This window comes from Lissotriton vulgaris, chromosome 8 (assembly GCF_964263255.1).
Source record: "Lissotriton vulgaris chromosome 8, aLisVul1.2, whole genome shotgun sequence".
NCBI classification, from domain to species: Eukaryota; Metazoa; Chordata; class Amphibia; order Caudata; family Salamandridae; genus Lissotriton; species Lissotriton vulgaris.
The window spans coordinates 415,602,912-415,622,466 of NC_141696.1; the positions used below are offsets into that span (position 1 = coordinate 415,602,912).

A 19,555-nucleotide genomic window follows, 5' to 3' on the forward strand; every position below is an offset into this window, starting at 1 on the left:
ACCTCCGAGACGTCATCAACTGCTCCCTCAACTCCGCCACCTTCCCAGAAAGCTGGAAACACGCCGAACTCAGCGCCCTTCTGAAAAAACCCACAGCGGACCCCACCAAACTCAAAAACTGCCGCCCCATCTCGCTCCTTCCATTCCCGGCCAAAGTCATCGAGAAAGCCGTCAATAACCAGCTCGCCGCCTTCCTCGAAAGCAACAAATCCCTCGACTCCTCACAGTCCGGCTTCCGAGCCAAACACAGCACGGAGACCGCCCTCATCGCAGCAACAGACGACATCCGAACTCTACTGGACAATGGAGACACAGTCGCCCTCATCCTCCTAGACCTATCCGCAGCCTTTGACACAGTCTGCCATAGAACTCTTCTACAGCGCCTCAAAAACATCAGAATCCAAGGAAAAGCACTGGAATGGATCACCTCATTCCTCACCGGTAGAACCCAGAGAGTCCGCCTCCCACCATTCAAGTCCGAGGCCACTGAAGTCATCTGCGGCGTACCCCAAGGTTCCTCACTCAGCCCCACCCTCTTCAACGTATACATGAGCCCCCTCGCGACCATCGCTCGCCAACACAACCTCAACATCATCTCCTACGCAGATGACACCCAACTGATCCTATCACTCACCAAAGACCCCAACACCGCCAAAACCAACCTACATGAAGGTATGAAAGAAGTAGCAGAGTGGATGAAGCACAGCCGTCTGAAACTGAACTCAGACAAAACAGAAGTCCTTATCTTAGGCACCTCCCCCTCCGCCTGGGACGACTCTTGGTGGCCAGAGGCCCTTGGAAAAGCACCCATCCCGACGGACCACGCACGGAACCTGGGCATCATCCTGGACTCATCACTCTCTATGAACAGACAAGTCAACGCAGTCTCATCTTCATGCTTCAACATCCTCCGCATGCTCAAAAAAACATTTCGCTGGATCCCCACTGAAACCAGAAAAACAGTTACCCATGCACTGGTCACAAGTCGCCTGGACTACGGAAACACCCTATACGCCGGTATCACCGCAAAAATCCAGAAAAAACTCCAACGCATCCAGAACGCATCAGCCAGACTCATACTAGACATCCCGCGCAAAGACCATATCTTCAGCCATCTGAAAAACCTCCACTGGCTCCCCGTCAATAAGAGGATTACTTTCCGCCTCCTAACCCACGCTCACAAAGCACTCTACGACTTGGACCCGAATGCCTCAACAAACGACTTTCCTTCTACACCCCCCCTCGCCAGCTACGATCTTCCAACCAAGCCCTTGCTACCATTCCTCGCATCAATAAAACCACCATGGGAGGTAGATCCTTCTCCTACCTCGCAGCTAAAACCTGGAACTCACTCCCCACTCACCTACGCCTCACTCAGAACCACCTAACATTCAGAAAGCAACTTAAAACCTGGATATTCGACAAGTAATTCCCATCCCTTCCTCAAGCGCCTTGAGACCCTCTGGGTATGTAGCGCGCTATATAAATTTCTGACTTGACTTGACTTGACAGGATGCACCTGGCCATTTGCCCAGGTGTACCCCAGGCCAAGACCCAGTCCATCTGCGCCCGTCCGAGCCTGAAGGGGGCCGGGTCCACCCTCGTTGATGTTGGGCTGGGAATCTGAGGCATTAGTGATAGTAAGTGATCTCTCTCACTCTGATGTATTTATGGTTATTTACACGACTCACATTGGGTTTTCTAATAGGTAGATTGCCTGATTTCTGGAACCTAGACTTATTGCACCTGGATCATGGTCCTAATTTCTTGGTACTTGTAGCATTATGGTGAAAGGAAAGTTAGAAGGGCCGTGACCGAATTGTGCTAAAACTACGACCAACCTGGATGGCTTTTTCAGGCGGGCAGTGGGGGTTTTAGACAAGGATATTCAGGTGGCAGAGAGGCGCCTCATGCTAACCTTGGATTGCAGGTGGACACCTGCTTCCACCATTGCCGTGGGGTCAGCGGCTAGTCCCAGCATCACTGTGGTTTCATCTAAGGCTCATATGAAGTCCAGGTCTGCCACAACTAACCCTGTGTTGTCATCTCCAACCCCAGAATCTGTGGCAAAGCAACCAAAGCATGGAGACAACCCCAAAAATCCCAAACCCTTAGAGAGTAGTTCCAGGGGTCTGCCCTCCTCAGATTAGTCCATCAGCCCCTGTTGGGCCTCTGGACAATTTAGACACAATTAAGATTTATTTAATCTCAGAGTTATGTCAACAGCTCAAGGACAGTCTGGGAGACTATCTAAGTCTGATAATTAAGCAGCTGGAATCCATTGAACACAGATTAGCTCTTATGTACTCTAGCCAGTAGTTGTGGGGGTGGCACCATACATACTGGGGCAGATTTACAAGAAAGAAGTTTCCCCGCACCTCCATGTGAAACCCTTGTGCCACCATGGATTTGCCGTATTTACAATACGACGCACCATGGCGCAAGGATTGACAGATGTGTCCGAAATTCTGACGCATCTGTTGGTGCAAAAGTCACGCATTGCTGGAGTCGTGTCACAAGCACAACACAAATCCAGCAATGCACAGGAGGCCTATTTCCAATACACTGCATCACTCCTTACACCGGCTCCAAGCAGGTATAGGGTTTAACGCAGTGGCGTCCTAGAAGTAGTGCAGTGAAATCTTGTAGATTTCACTGCATCACTTCTACAAGCCTTTCCTGCATGAGAACGCCTATCCTGCATACAGTATACGTGACGCAGGTATAATGTGGCACAGGGCTTTACAAGGTGACGCATCTCTCTAGATGCGTCACATTGTAAATGGGCAGCAACCTCGCTCATTGCTTATGCTGCTGCTGCTGCATCACAAAAAGTGACGCAACTGCGGTGCAAAAGTGTCACAAGGGATTTGTAAATCTGCCCCACTGTTGTGAATTCAGCTGTTGTCCAGTCCTCTGTGTCTAATGCCTCTGTGGCTCTGAGACTGCAGGAGCACGGGATCTGTACTGTAACTTCTACTAAGGGAATGCCCGCTCCCTTCCCTCTCCCTAAAGATGATGCTACCACAGGTTCTGTGGGCATGTCAATCCAGTAGTACATGTTAGGGATTACTGTAGAAACAATTCAGCAGCGTATGTAAGGGACTCTAGTAGGGCACCACGCGATGCTTTAAAGGGAGAGGGCAGTAGGACAATTACCTGCCATCGGCCACATGCTGCCTGTCCGTATGTCGTGATTCCGACGAATGTTCCTAGCCTAGGCCTGCATGTGACATAGATGACACCGCGGCTAATTACTAAGGCCATACATTGCCTTCATACCCACGTTAGGTGCCAGGGTATGTTTTTAATCTTTCTGCAAGAGGAGTATATTGGGTGGGTCTTGTGGCCAAGGATTGCATTGTTTACAATTTTAATAATCCATCTATTACTAGTGACTTCCTGCAGGCCCCTTTTTGTAGTTCCACCTCGGCATCTGGGGTTAGGGCTTTATCGCTGGTTTATTTTTACTGATACCTTAGGGAGGCTTTGTTGGATGCACCAGAGGGGCTTGAAGCCATGCAGGCTTCCGGCCTTTAAAGCTATGCATTACCTGAACCTAAAAGGTACTCAGTGCTGTTTGATCTGCCTGATAATGATTGACAAGAGGAGGGTGGATCGAGGTGTCAACCTCGACCCTTTACTTTGACTACTGTTAGTATATCCAATATAAGTAAATCCACTGGGGTAGTTACCACAAACAGTCCTGTGCTGGTGGTAGCAGCTGCATCTAGTGTAATCAAAATATTCAGCTGGAACATAGCTAGCCTATAAGTTAAACCAGGGATGAAACATTTGGTAATATATATCAAGCTGTATGAAATAATTTTAATGCGGAAAACTTGGGCAACACCTGATATTTTCTGTGATGGCTTCTCCTGATATTCTGTCCCTGCAACCCGTGGGGAAGCCGGACAGGCCCAGGCTGGGCTTACCGCCTGGTTTAGGATAAGTCTGCCTTGTACCATCTCCCCTATTTCACATAAGTGCAGCTTGATCCAAGCTTTTAAATTGTGCTGGCCAAGAAATGTTAGTGTTATTTGTATTCAGTTTTATAAGTACAATTTTACTGATATGAATATTATCTCTCAATATTGTAGCTCTGTTGAGTTAATAGGCGGAACTTGATTGTAAATATGCTGAGAAGGGAAAGGGAATTAATTTAATAGTGGGGGGAGAATTTGATGCAAAACTACTTGGGAATAAACCCCTGGGGCATGGGCCTAACCTGTTCGAACCCACCTGAATAGAAGGGTCTGTTTAAGGAATGGACCAAAGAGGGCATGTGCTTTATTCCCATCTGAAAGATTGTGATCTCTGTAATGCTATGGGAGTGGTGAGTCCCTCACACTTTATGGCTTTCACCTGACTAGGGGAGAGGGCAAGCTACAACCCTTGATTACATTTTTAGCTCTAGGTCCATATTGAATGTGATCATTTACGGATCAATAGATTACTCTGCATTTAGTGAACATAACCCTCTAATCATCACTGTACAGGGACAAGTTGAATGCCCAAAGAGTGTAGAGGGTGCCCCTGGAACTCTATCTACCAAGGATCAGGGGACACGATTAGTGTGGTGCTTAGTTAACATGGGTGAGCTTTTATGGAAACCATTTGGCCCTGACAATATGCTGTCTTACTTGTACCTGGAAGTCTCCAAGCGAAACCCAGGTCTCTGTTAGATTGGGATCTGTAACCAGGGAAGCACTAATGAGATCACAGAGGCCTAGAGGGCATACACAAACAGCATGCGTTGAAGGTTCCTGCATGCTAGCTAATAAATGAATCAGGGAAGTGTTACATGCTAATCTCAAACATAGCTGCATGGTTGGTGATTGTCATAGGCCCTACAAGCAGGTATTGCAGAAGAGCAAACAGGAAATGCAAATTGGTCTCTGTGTGCAAATTCCAAAATACCTGTTTGTTTTGGCAAGCAGTTAATGGTAATAATTTGTCTACCTGCAGTTGAAATAGAATTTGTACTAATATAACCTCGGATCAGTGGGTTAACACTTTTATAAAATATATAAGTAATCAAGAAGTGTATCAGTGGTGACTGACTGTGCTACCATCTTATATCCCATTGACCTAGTTTTCTCTCTGGTTAAGGTTGCTGAGGCCATATGTGATAGCCCTGCTAATCAGGCCCCTGGTCCGTATGGGGTTCCTATGGAGACCTGTAAAAAACCAACCTAGAATTATGGTCAAATTTTCTTACCAACTTTATAAATGTTGCCTGTGCTTCTGTATTTCCTCATTATTGGCACTGTGTAGTAAATATACATGTGCCGTGCGCAGTTCAATCTGCCTAGCAGTCAAGGACCTTTACTCTGTCTTCAATAGTGTGGTGAGATACAAATTGTGGGAAATCCTGGAGAGTTTTGAGGTCGAACAAGACTGTTGTTATTTTGCATGCCCTTCGCAGTGATCTTGAAGCCTCAGACAAATATGCATTGAGCAGTGAATCCCACTAGACTATCCCTGGGGGCGAGACGGGGTGTGTACCTGCTCTGTTCTATTTTTGCTATACCATAATGAGCTTGAGGCCAACCTCATTAGGGTGGGCAAGGATATACCCATGGTTAAGAGTAAGTATGTTCATGTATTACTCTATGCAGATGATGCTGTCTTACTGATCGGAACCTCTAATATGCTCAAACTTCTACTGGATATGTTTGTTGACTTTATAGGCAAACTAAATCTTGAAACCAACTTAACTAAAACATTTGTTATGGCATGTGGACCTAAGAATCTCAAGTTCCTTAGTCTAGCAAGAAATTATGTGCCCTTATCTGGAACTCATGAATTTACCTATTTAAGTGTAACCTTTGATGAACAAGGGTCTTGCCCTCCTTGCCTATCGAAATGCGAACCGAGATTCACAAATGCTATTGGCTTCCGATTTAACTTGGAGTGTCTATGGAAGGAATAAGATTAGCGCACTTTTACAGGTGTACAAAAAGAAAGGTATGCCTGTTCCAACCTATGGTTCAGGGGTGTAGGGGTATAAGAACGTAAGATTCCTGCAGACATAGGAGAATAATGTCTGCAAACATGTTTTGGGTTTACCAGTTAGTTGCCCTACTAAGCTTTTCACGGGGCGCTGGGCTTTGCGTATGTAAAAGATTCTATTAACTTTGCCTCTTTGTTTGTTTAATGCTGCAATAGGTGTAATCCCCAAGACATATTTATCAGGGAAATCAATGAGGATTGCCAATCTTGTGATCTAGGATCTCGGATTCCTTGGCTTGCCTAAAACAGCTAACAACCAATAAGCCGGGCAGGCCTTCAATTTGTTCGAATCCCTGGGACCTAAACAGCAATGACAGAGGATGAATTAAAGCAACTTCTTTACTTTTAAGGCGGGAAGCCAGGAGAGCTGTGGAACTAACCAAGAACACAAATTTAGAGCACCCTATGATTTGCACAAATGTGGGAGTGGAACCGAATTTGGATATAGTGGCTAACACCTGAGATTGCCAGTCAGTCAGTCAAAAAAACTTTTATTCGATTAGTTAAAATCATAAAAACTACATACAAACAAAACAACTAAAAACGAATAACATTTAGTATGTGCATATGGACGTTACACAATAAAATACCTCAGTATCAAGTCAATAATCCATGTAAAAAAGATAAGAGCAATTTCAATAAAAATATCTAAAACTCAACAATTCATATAACATCAAGTGTAATAAATCTTTTCTTCTTAAGGCGCACAGCAGCAGCAAGACAACTATCAACACCATACATAATCCAAGGTTCATCTAATAGTTAAAGATACTGTAGTGCTGGTCTTGCCTGCAAGAACCCTTTTCCCCTCAGGAGCGGAACTATGAACTTCCTCTGGATATCAGTAGGCCACAAAAGAACATAAAGTGCAAGATGTCCTGTGATGAAAAATTATCACACTTACATGGGCCGGCGTCTTCTGGTTTACACTCCCTATGCTATCCCCCAAAATAAAGTGAATCATGTTCAGTCGAAACCTAGTCAGGAGCCACCAATGGAAGTGATTGGTCACGATCTCTAAATAGGGCTCAATCAATGGACAGGTATTTATCAAATAATGAGCCCTAACCAAAGGTTTTTGAAGCTCCTGATCCTCCCGTTCCATCATCTTTAAGTTAAAAAATTGGGTCTTAACCCACTTCACATCAACTTTTCTAATCCCCTCCGGGTTATGATAAAGGTCTGGCCGTCCCAACTTGTTAATCATAGATTTTACATATGACAGCCATTGAATACTTGTAGCCTTATCCAATGAAACACAGTCCCGTAGGATTGAATGATTCAATGTTATGTCAGGGTTAAGCCAAGTTTTAAGCCAACAGACCAAGGGTGCTACTTTCAGTAAGTCAGTCACATAACCCAGACCCAATTCATGATGGATAGCAAAGGTTGGCGTTGATTGGGGAACAGACAGGAGGGTGCGTAAAAAACTATTTTCAGCCAACTGCACCCCTTCCACTTGTTTATAGCCCCAAATTGACGCACCATACATAGCAATGGCCAGGCATTTTGCTCTATAGATGGAAATAATGGCTTCAAAGGGCCTAGCTTCTAGACGCCGTGCAATCCTCATTAATGCTGAGATAGATCTAACTACAGCATTTAAAAAAATGTATATTGGGGACCCATGAGCCTCTCTCGTACACCCAAATAAGTAAAGAGTAAAATATAAATAAGTAAGTACTCTTACAAATAAGTAAGAGTACACCCAAATAAGTAAAAGAGGGTACTCTGGACACCACAACTCCATTACAGGTAAAAGATTTAATCTTTCTAGTTCTATGCCCCACAATCATAACATGAGACTTACAATATTCACTATTAGATTCAGAGAACACATAAAACCCCCAAAGGCATCCAAAAGCCTCTGGAGACCCGCGGCAGTTCGGGATAATGAAACAGCTCATCCGGGTATAGGAGAACTGGGATGGAAAGTGTCCCTACACCCGGAGTATCCAAACTTGCCTGGGCCAGTGTTTTATCTAAATCATTTATATAAAGGATAAAAAGCAGAGGGGCCAGGATACAACCCTGTCGCACACCTCTGCAAGATTTAAATGGTCTTGTACAATTGCCATCCTGAGTTACCCTGACTGCAGCCGACGAATCCTGGTACAAGTCTGCCAAAAAATATACCAGACTTGGATCAATGCCCAATTCAAGTAAAATGCACCATAGCTTCGATTTGTTAACCAGATCGAATGCTGATGTGAGGTCCATAAATCCCATATACTGGGAACCCTCCTTGGCTACCGTGTATTTGCTTATTAATAAATGTAGGTTAAAGCATTGGTCCATAGCACATCTCCCTTTTCTAAAGCCATATTTTAAATTAGATAAAACCCCGTTTTCATTAACCCCAATCAGTGACCTTAGCCAAAATCACTTTCCCTAAAATCTTAAGTACAGAATCAATCAGTGAAATTGGTCTGTAGTGACGTGAGTTACCTCTATGGCCTTTTTTAAATATCAGGATGATTACAGACCTAGACCAAGACGCAGAAGCCCCATGAGCCACTACAGCATTGAACACATTCGCCAGAATCTTTGCCCACAGTTTAGGGTCACATTTATACAAATCTGAAGGAACACAGTCTGGTCCAGGAGCTTTATTAGTGGAGGTCTCTTTAATAGCTATTTCAATATCCTTCTCTAAGAAAACTAAACCTGAAGAATCTCCATATGTTTCTAGGGGCGGAAGAGACTCTGAGCCCTCACATAATCCATATATGGTCTCAAAATGGTCTAACCATTGAGTTTCTGTGATATTAGTTTCCATACTGTCATTCTCCATACCCGAGAAAAAAGGCGCATTAATGATGGCCCAAAACCTAGAGCTATCCTTGATAACCTCAACGGACATGAGTGCATTCCACCTGAGATTGTATTTTACTAAGTTTAGATTTGGAATTATTTGAAGTTATTTCTGCTTCCCTCTAGGCCAGTTTGACAGCTCTACTATCATGACCTTCCCATGTGATGAATATTCTACTCAAACGTTACTGCAGTTTACCTTTTTCTGTAAAATGTATGCTGTGTATACTAAAAGAATTCTAATTCCTATGTTAAGAAGATCTGGTTTTCTCTTATGTAAATCTGCACTGCAATTTCTTCAGCATCTTAATTCGCCTTGGCCTGCTCTAGTGTGTGTTTTTTTCATAAAACCAGCCCAGGGAAAAACTACTATTTTAATTTTCCATTAATCATTTTTATGTAAGCATACCTTATTGGATTAACTATTCAGTCGGGGGGTTTTATCTGCTTTTATATGTATAATTGTACTGACTGCATATTTTATTGCTTTCATGGTCTTTTACAATAATCGGATAAAGCTATGATGATGGCTGGTGGACACGGGTAGCATGAACCCCGGAAACTTGTTTCCACAAAAACCGGAATCAAAAAAGTAATCTTCTAACTGTAGCTGGATATGAAAAACCCACACAAATTAAAGATAATATCATGGGAGACATACAAATCGTAACGTTCTATGCTGCTTTCTTCATCGTACATTTTAGATAGCACTGCATACCTTTTCTGCTCAGCACTGTTTAAACTAATAGATCATCAGAAATTATTTTCTACAATTACAGGTTGTTTTATACTTCTTACACTTTGTCTTTCAGATGCTTACCCAAACTCGGAATTAATGTATGAATGGACAAATAAGACACACAAATCAGTTGTTGTGGCGGAAGATGGCTCCAGGCTCAACCAGTACCATTTGATTGGGAACACCGTGGGAACCGAAAACATCAGCACGAGCACAGGTTAGATATATTACGTGCATGTTTTGCTGCTATGGAGCTGCTTTTATAATTTATTTAATAGTGATCAGTGCTCACACCTTCTTTACAAAAAAGACCATCACAGGACACTGCTGACTCCTTTTTTCATTTTACCATGTATGATGACTTATCTAGGCAATGTGGGCGACATTTGGCTTTTCTCAAACATGATTTGTGCAGAAGAAAAGAAATATGTGCATAACAACTATTTCACCTCAGAAACTTACAAGGCCTAAATGGCACTTTATTATGCATCAGGTATACTGATTCAAATCACGACCACGCCCACTCATGGCGCCCGCGGAAGCCGGCTTTCATAAGCAGCTCAGCCTCTAACCGATCCACCGGCTGTCCTGCGATCTCGCCGCCGTGGTAGGGGTAGGTGCTTACAAGCCTAGTGCCTCGAGCCAACCAGGTAACTACCTAAACAGCTCAGGCCCCACAAGGACAGTCTGTGGGGACCATCTACCAGGGATCAGGGGGCGGGAACCTACGCAGGACTCCTCCCTGCCTTGGTACATCCACCACGCAGGTTGTATGCGAAACTTCTTTCAAATTGTTAGAATTATCTTTCTAGTTGATGAGCATATTTAGGTCCTGAAGAATTGCCTCAGAGGCATGTAACATGTTGACTGCACCATAGGCGAGGGTTGAACGAGGCCAAATCACCCCTCCCTTCATCAATTTTAACTAGGCAGTGAGACACATGAATAAAGTAATCTCAAGTGGACTCTACTGACCTCTTTTAACTTTCCATTCACGCTCACTACTTCACCTTTTAGGCCCCTCACACACACGCATCTATTGGCCAGGAACAAAAGAACTCCACCAAAGAGTAGCACTCTGTGCTACCCGCCAGGCATTGCACCGCCAGCCTGTCGCTGGAGCAGGAGGCCAATGATGATACAATACAATCATCAAGTAGGATGACAACAGTCGTCCAGCCTTTTAGTTGTGTGAGGCATCCTTAGTTCCGTTAAGGGATTACCTTTATTCCCTGTTAAACTACCAAACAACTTTCAATGAGAGAGTCACTCCCTTAACCTATTACCCTTCTTTTGGGGAACTCTGTACATTCTATTGGTATCTAGTTTAGTAGGACACGTACATTGGACCCCGGTAAATATTGTCCTTAACCTGTCCCTCCTTGTTGTTGTAATACTGATTCAAATGTAAAAAAGATGCAGTTGCACTGCCTCAATGTGCAGTGCTTCACCAGTGTGCATAGACAGATTCCATAGTCATAGAGGTTGTATGATGTTACAACGTGATCAAAATGATCACGGTACATCACAACGCTTCTTTTACAACGCAAGTCGTTACCACGACTTGCGCTGTAGGGTGCTGGACTTAGGAATAGTAAGATATACTATTCCAACTCCAGCCTACATACAGTAGGGAAGGTGTTGGAATAGTAAATCTACTATTCCTTATTCTAGAGCGCCCTCCAGCGCAAGTCGTGGTAACGACTTGCATTGTAAAAGGCGCGTCGTAATGGCAACGCGGTGTTTTGACCTCGTTGTGAAGGATGTTCCCCGTCATAGATGGGGCCTGTGTGTTATGGTATGTGATGATCAGCAATGACCGCAAATTATGTAATAGTTGAACTCACCAAAGTGTAAGGCACCAGAGCTGCCCTTCAACATGGACGGGCTGGGCTGCTTACTGTGCTGCAACATTGGCTTTTTCTCATTTTCCAGATGCAAAAAGCTGCTGCCATTGCCTTTTTCCGTCCCCACATTGCCACAAATATGACTCCTTAGATGCATCACCTCTAATCTCCTCTCCCTCACACCTCCATTTAGCACTGATGAGAAGAACTCCAGGGGTGAACTTAAGAGACCAGTGGAAGAGAAGATGTTAACAAGACACCCTCTATTACCACCCATTATCGTAAATCATAAATACGGTATTTGTAAAGCGCAAACTATTCACCCTTACAGGTCTCAAGGCGCTGGGGGCCATTGTGGAAATTAAGTGAGCTATTGCCCAGAGTCACATGGTGCTGAGCTGATCTGCCGCGGGAGCCGGCGATCAAACCGTGAGCCCCTTGCTCTGAAGTCAGCTGCCCGGGACGCTGCACCACACCTCTCCATTATAGATGGTGATGACGCTGTGGTCAGTGTTCCTTTAGAGTAGCCATCTCTGGACAAATGCAGTGAAAGCACTTATGAAAGAGCAACCATGGCTTCACTCTAGATTGCTTGCTGTGCTCTGACTGTCTCTGGTGTCTTTAGGTGGAGTTCTGGTGATAAATCTCTGCATACTCATAGTAGATTTCGCCCTCACTACCTTTGCACTGATAAGCCTGAAGATATTTTCTGCAGCTGCAATTGAAAAAGCTTGTATTATTGTTGCCTTTTCTATTTATATTGTTTCTGTGTGTGTTTATGCACACCTTTCACTGATGCAGCATGTGCTGTATGTACCTCTGTGCTTGTGGGAAACGGGTACTGATGCTAACCATGATTTACCTTGTCTGCTTTTGTGATTGTAGCTTACCCTGCTGCATGTACTGTACTTGTTCTGTGTGTAAGGGAGGCTTGTCTTTTGTTGCATATTTTTGTTTCTGTGGTTTTGAGGGATACTGCTTCTCATGCAGTACTGTATGTATGGAGGACTGTGGACGACAGATTGCTGCTGTGTATCACTGTTTTGTGTGTTTGAGATTAGAAGATTGTCATTTGTTATCCACGCCCTACTTGTTCTCTGTGAATGAAGGCAGTCACAACTCTGCCCTCTGTACCTTGCTTGTTTGGTGCATTTGTGTGTGGATTGTGTTTGTGGCCAGCATTTTTGCCTTGCCTGTGCTGATTCTTAGTTCTGTGTGAATGGTTTACACTGCTGCTAAGTGTACATTGTTTGTGTCTGTGATCTCTGCAGTGCTGACGTCTTCATTGTTGATTTTCAGTTACTGTTAGGAATCCTGCAGTGGGTGCACAACAGTAGTGTTCATTATTTCATAGTAGTAGTGTAAAAGAGGAGTTCACAATCCTTGAACATTCAAACCTTCCATTGTTTTGTGCTGCCAACAAGTAAAGTCTCAGTTATGAAGCTAAATCTTTTGCCGACAGTGGCGGCCCCTGTGTTTGCTGTTCCGCTGCGGCCACATGTAGGAGTAGGGGTGGGGGTGGTGCTGGCGTTTCCTGCGTTCGGTGCCCTGTGGCTCCTACAAGTAAGAGAGGGGGAGGAGGCTGCCACCCCCAAAACTCGTGCCCCCACCCCCTTTTGCTACGCCAATGTATAGTACTATAAAATAGTATTATTGCGAAGGGTGCACATACTGACCTTTATGAGGACAGCATGCCTTCCGAGGAGATAGCTGTTGTGGTTTCAATGGGTCAGTGCCTGAGGGTCTATTGCTGGAAGGGTACAGCAGCCATTTTGACAAGCGCTAGTGTAGGATCAGTCAAATAGGAGCCGCCTGGTTCAGCAGATATCGAACTGACCCATTGAACAAATAACAGTCCTATTGAAAGTTCTCAAAGTGCCCATAAAAAAGTGACACTACTATTGGCAAGTTTTTAGAACTTTAACATCAAGGGGAACAGAGCCATCATCAGATAAGATCTTTTGCTCAGCCACGGCCCGTGGAGGGAGTTCCGGTGCAGCAGAAAGGCAGGGCGGGGGAGGGGCAGGGTGGGGGGTGCTAAAAATCGGAATATGGATAATCGGAGGTAAGTAAACAATTTAAAAAATAAAATTAATTAATTTTATTTTAATTTTGTAGCGCGCCGTGCATCGCAAAATGCGATGCACGGCGCGCTACGAAATTTGTTTTATTAATTACATTGTTTACTTACCTCCAATTATCCATATTCCGGTTTTTAGCACCCCTCACCCTGTCCCTCCCCCGCCCCGCCTTTCTGCCCCACCAGAACTCCCTCCACGGGCCGCGGCTGCTTTTGCTGCCCAACTTAACTACAACAGCCCTGTAGAGCTTGTAGGGTGCAAACTAATATATCTAGGCCTCCATGAGACATGCTTGCTCTTTCTCATTGAAAATATGACATTTCTTTTGAGTGTCTGATTACGAGCCAAGCAGACCTGCTAGGAACTACTGACACTGTCCGACTAAGGGCCTGCGGACTAGTCAAGAAGTATCTTTGTGTCCCCATCTGTTAAGAAGTGTCAACACTGTTCCATCACAAAGCATCCCTAAGTTGTCATGCAGCGCAGTGCACTCATCAAATTTTCTGTGCTGGCTGTGTGAGAGGAAGACAGCAGGACAGTGCCATTCCAGTACAAAATACTACGCCTACACAAACTTTAGGTGGAATTAGAGGAAATAAAACATTTCTCCTTTTTATGCCTTCCTCAAAGAGGTATTGTTTTTAGGTGCAAAACCCTGTCTATTATTGTTAGTAGATAGAGTTTTGCATCAAAAACTGTGTGTGGTTCCATGGGGACGCCCATATATCACTCAAGGAATTCCCCCTTGGCTCATTTTATTATAAAGCAGTTACAATGTTTTTTTTTCAGATAAACAACAAACAATAAGTACCAGTATGTTTTGTTTTGACCCAATTTGCATTTAGAACTGTTTTCCTAGAGGAATAAATGTGGAACTGAGACTTTGGAGACGAGAAAGTGAACTGATACTTAAATATGACACTGTCAACATGGGACTACACAAAAGATGCAGAACCGCATAATTGGCGATTCTAAATTATATGGAACCAATCGAAAGAAGATCCCATGACAATGAAGCATGGATCTTAATTTATCTCTCAGTAACTTTACCAGTTGGCAATAACAATGAATTGTGTGGAACTCAAATGTTCAAATGAAAGATGTGAAATTGTTCCACAATATTTTTGTTTCCAATATGGACTTAATGGCAATGAACATTAGACACCAAGGACCTCATCTACAAGAAAAGGATGCAGGGCAGCACCACAAGCCATTTAGCTGCACCATGCTGCGTCATTTTCAAAGCACAGGTGTGCATAGATTTAACAACAATACGGCACATCCCTGTGCTTTACGATGCATCCCTTTGCTTTACCATGCACTGGCGCACAATTGACTGCCATGCGATTTTTCTTGTGCAGGAAGGGACACTTCCCTGCACAAAAACAATCATTGAAAGCATTTTCCTCTTTCTATGCGTGCTGCTGAATGCAGCGCACATAGAATGAGAAAAAACGAGGAGAAATAAAAGAATTTTTCTTCATTGCACCATTTGTACGCCTCCCCTGGCGAGGCCTAGAATTTTGATGCATTCCCAGTTTTACAAAGTATTGTAAATCTGGGAATGGGCCAAGTTCCATGGATGTCACGTGTTAACACCCACAGAAACATGCAGGGAACGCTCCTTTCACGCAAATTAATTTGTGAAAGAGGCCCATATTTATAAGGCCATGAAAAGTGATGCAGGGTGGCTTCACGTGACCTTGTAAATAGGGTCAATTCTGGCATGGCGTCAAAAAATGTGTGGCATTGGCTGCGCGATGGGCTTGTAAATTAGCCCCCATGTATGTAAGTATGTCTTGTAACACTGTTTTTGAATGCTATGTAATAGTCCATTTTGTAAATATTTTGAATATCTTGAATATGGGCACACATGGGTAAGCTCAGCGAATGGCTACAAACAAAAGAACGATTAGATCTATTTCCATAACTATAGATATATTTAATATTGGATATTAAAGACATTAAGTACCCACTCAGGGTATGCATAATCAATGATTACACACAAAAGAATTAATGGAATTAATATATTTATCACTATAACCGCACACGGCTTTTAGATCCCAGAATTACATGAGGTACCACTGTAACTCATGACTCCCAATTAAGTAATAGATCAGAATTAAATCCTTGATAAAAATTATGTAGAAGTTGGACCCACTATTTCTTGAGAAACTTACTATTAGCTCCGAGCACTGCACCACCTTATACATAATACTTTGGGGGCTATCATACGTTAACTAAGGCAAATTGCCAAAAAGTTCCATACACATTATATTTAATGGATAAAACTATCTACAAATAAAAAATGTCTATCCTTTGGCTAGTCCAACATGGTGGCTACCATTACATCTAGGGAACTTTTTAGGCATAAAATAGCATTTCCATCTTCGCTACATCAATGATCATGTTCATGCCATGTATATTATTATAAAAAAAGCTTCTTGGCACATGAATTATAATCGATTCACTTGAAAAAAAATACAAATTATTTCCTAGATCGAGTGATTCATCACCCATCATAATGTTCTCACCGAATTGGATAATTTAACCATATGCTTTTTTTAGCTAAATCAATTACCGCTTTATTAACAACTATGCAAACCTTCACACTGAAAGAGTCGGGGCTATATCTTCACTTTTATTTTATATTTTTATTTCTATTTGTATTTTCCTTTCTATTTTTACCTTTATTTTGAACTTCATTTTTATTTGTACAAATTTCAGTACTTTTTATACTAATGACTACCATTTGAGAACAATAAAGGCAATAATACTCGTATACTAGTGCTTAACACAAAAAATTGACACATTTTAATCTTTAATCTGAGCATGAAAGTAATTGCAGCATGTAAGAGCAGTATGATGGGAAAATAAATGGATGCCACATTGATGCTAAAATCTTACTGTCACCCTTAATATGCTTACTATCAAGGCTATGCATGTTGAGTGTCACAAAGGGAATATTTTTTTTCATGCAAAGAGGTGGATACACTGTAGAATGTATATAATAGATGAGTTCATACTTATGCTCCTATCAACAGTACAGCCTTAAAAAAGCCCCAGGCATCACAGCCACATAGGGGTCGAAACAAGTGTTGGATGATGTTAAAGGACTGTAAACCACTAAAGAACTGGTCCACTTATGAAAAAGAAGACTATGGCCTAGATGTATCAAGCCGTTTGCGAATCGCAAACGGTCTATTTGCATGTTTTGGCATGCATCAAAAATTTGCAAATTAAGGAATCGCAAAGATTTGCGATTCCTTATTTTGCCATAGCATTTAAGGAATAACAATTTTGCGATCCCTTATATGCTATGTATGTAGCATTTTTCAATTGCGAATTTTGGTTAAGAAATCGCAAATTAACACCAACTTGTAGTTGATGTTAATTTGCAAATTCTTTTAAAAAAGCACAATTTGGCATTTTTGAAGACGGCATGTGACGCACACACATGCCCATAGGGCATGTACGTGCGCCATATGCACACACATGTACATTTCAGGGGTGCAGCAGGTTGTCCTTGAGACACCCCTGTACCCTTGAAATTATTCTCAATTTGCGATTAGCAAATTGCGAATCGCAAATTGAGATTAATTCCACAATCATTCCTATGGGACTCCTGGCCCATAGGAATGAATGGGAAATTATTCCTTAATTGTGAATTCGCAAATTGCGAATTCGCTAATAAGGAAGATTAAGAAATCGCTAAAAATAGCGATTTTTTACATACATCCCATTTTGCAATTTCTGAATAGCGATTCCTTAAAAATCGCTATTTAGAAATCGCAAAATGGAATCTTGATACATCTGCCCCTATGATTCTAACAACATCCACAACACTCTCTTACTTTGTATATAGCTCAAAAAGAATGTGAACAACAACAAAAATTGTTTTGGCACAACGTGAAAGCATCTCATGAAATATTGAATAACCAGAATTGTTTAACAAAAGTGATATCATTTATGAAAACACTTAAGGAGAATAAAATACATTTCAGAGGAGAAAAGATAAAGGCTAAACTTGTCAACTTTATTTATAAAAGAATTTTCTAAGTGACAGCACAAGATTATTATTAGATCTTGAACTTTAGGTAGGTACACTTTACACTCATCTGTTAACTTGACAATTTGAAGAGGTGTAGTTGGCCCCGAACTCAAGGGTGTACTACTTCCAGATGAAGGGTGTTATTCTACAGGACGGGGGCGTTGGGCCATATTTCCTTGTTTAACGTAAAACAAAATGTATTTCAATAAGGACTATTTGAAGGCAATAGCAGAGTTCACAGCCAATATATTGTCTGTGCCAATTAATAAAGGTGGACATAACTGGTATTGATTTATCAATACATTTGTCACTGAGGTATTCACTAGAAGAACACTTAAATATTGATACTTTGTGGTATAACTAATTTGTGTTTCTAGTGTTCTGTGTCTTGTGCTACTATATCCTCCTCTTCAAACACAGAACTTTTCATGTTCTACTCAAAGAAAAATGCGTTATTCCCTCGGTATATCATTTCAGCGCCCTATTTAAATGTTAGATGGTGCCTTAAATTGGCATTTATCTGGTTGTGTTAAATTTATCATGTCGTTTTTATGGACCTTTTAGCAATGTCATTTATTGTAAAGGACTCAGAGTTAAGGTCATGTGGCATCACTTACGAGTAAGGTCAAATGCTGTATGTTGTCACTTCCTGTTCTGTCCAGGAGCTCAAAGGGGGTCTGATGTTACTTCTACTATCCCTGGCATTTTGGTGAATCAACATACATGTAAGTTTCATTATTTAAACGAATCTACCAGAATGTTTCCATCCATGAACAAGATTAGATCAGAAAGGAAAATGTAATTGATTCAGAAAGCTGCTTTTCCTACTATGCATGGCTCACAGCATGAAAAGTGTTCACATATTGAATGTGTTGCTCAATTTGACATTACACTAAGCATGCAGTTTGGGAAATATCCACAGGATAAATATCAAGGAGTTAATGTACAGATGAGGGTAGCCCCCTAAAATGAGAGATTGATGAAACAACCATAAGAGTTGAAAAACGTTTTAAATGCTAACTTTAAAGAAATCATAGGATGTGCTGTACAATCTGCTATGTTAGGTCACGAACTGCAGACGACTCGTAGTGCTGTGAACATGGAATAGTCACCACTGGTGCCAATGAATGAACTTTAAAATAATTTTTGCTTTTTAAAAAAAACAAAAAACTAAGAAGGCACGAGGCCATTTACATGCAAACAGTACCAAGCACAGCTTGCGAAGAAAGGCCTTGTGCAGTGTCTTCTGTTTGCAGAGGTCACTATGCAGTGTAAAATGTGCACTGGACCACAGGCACTAGGAGAAGTGTGTGGCCGACAGCCACAACCATCACCAAGCGCTCGCGACGCATTGCTGATTTGTTTGGGTGGTGAGATCTGGGGTAACGGGGAAAGGACGAAGCCCATGGCCAAGATTTTATAAAGTTTCTGAGAAAAGGGCAGGATTCCAGCATAACCAAATATAGCTTTAGAGTCCGATGTAGCCAGCCCTAACAGCCATTACAAGCCTGCTCCATTGCTTCGGAGGGCCTTTAACAAGGGTGCGGGCCTTTGAGTCGATAGAGCCCGCTACGGAGGGCCTAGGCTATTATTAGCACATTCCGCACCTAGAGGGCAGAATGTTCTACTTTGTAAAAACAGAGTCCTCACAGAGCCTGAGGGGTTTTAAATCCCATTGGAGTCCGTGAGGCCTTTGTTCACAGAAACAGATGTGACCAAACATTGGACTGTTGATGTCATTGTCTTCAATGGAGCGCTCAACATTCCAATGTACGATGCGTTATTCATTGTTTTGAAGCTGCCAAGGAGGGCTGTTCATGTTTATTCCCAGGACATTCCTAGAAAGTCACTGTTCATTCACAGTGGGGAAAGAGACTGTTTGGACTATGTCAGTTGGGTGGAGAGCTAATCTAACTAGGATAATTCATAAGGATCATAAAATGGCTTGGCTAGTGGTCGAAGGGTTCCACCAAATTACAACAGGGGCTCCTTAGTAATTCTGCAGTAA

At 42.5% G+C, this 19,555-nt stretch overlaps 2 protein-coding genes across 2 annotated transcripts in view; one reads left to right on the forward strand and one right to left on the reverse strand.

The window, feature by feature from the left end:
• GABRB3 (gamma-aminobutyric acid type A receptor subunit beta3) overlaps positions 1-19,555 on the reverse strand; it is a 1,175,948-nt gene that overhangs the window by 1,153,190 nt on the left and 3,203 nt on the right. The window lies entirely within an intron of this gene.
• GABRA5 (gamma-aminobutyric acid type A receptor subunit alpha5) overlaps positions 1-19,555 on the forward strand; it is a 552,901-nt gene that overhangs the window by 353,441 nt on the left and 179,905 nt on the right. The window contains exon 7 of the mRNA XM_086934182.1: positions 9,642-9,785. Within this exon, the coding sequence (XP_086790308.1) occupies positions 9,642-9,785 (144 nt within the window). The remainder of the gene's footprint in view (positions 1-9,641; positions 9,786-19,555) is intronic.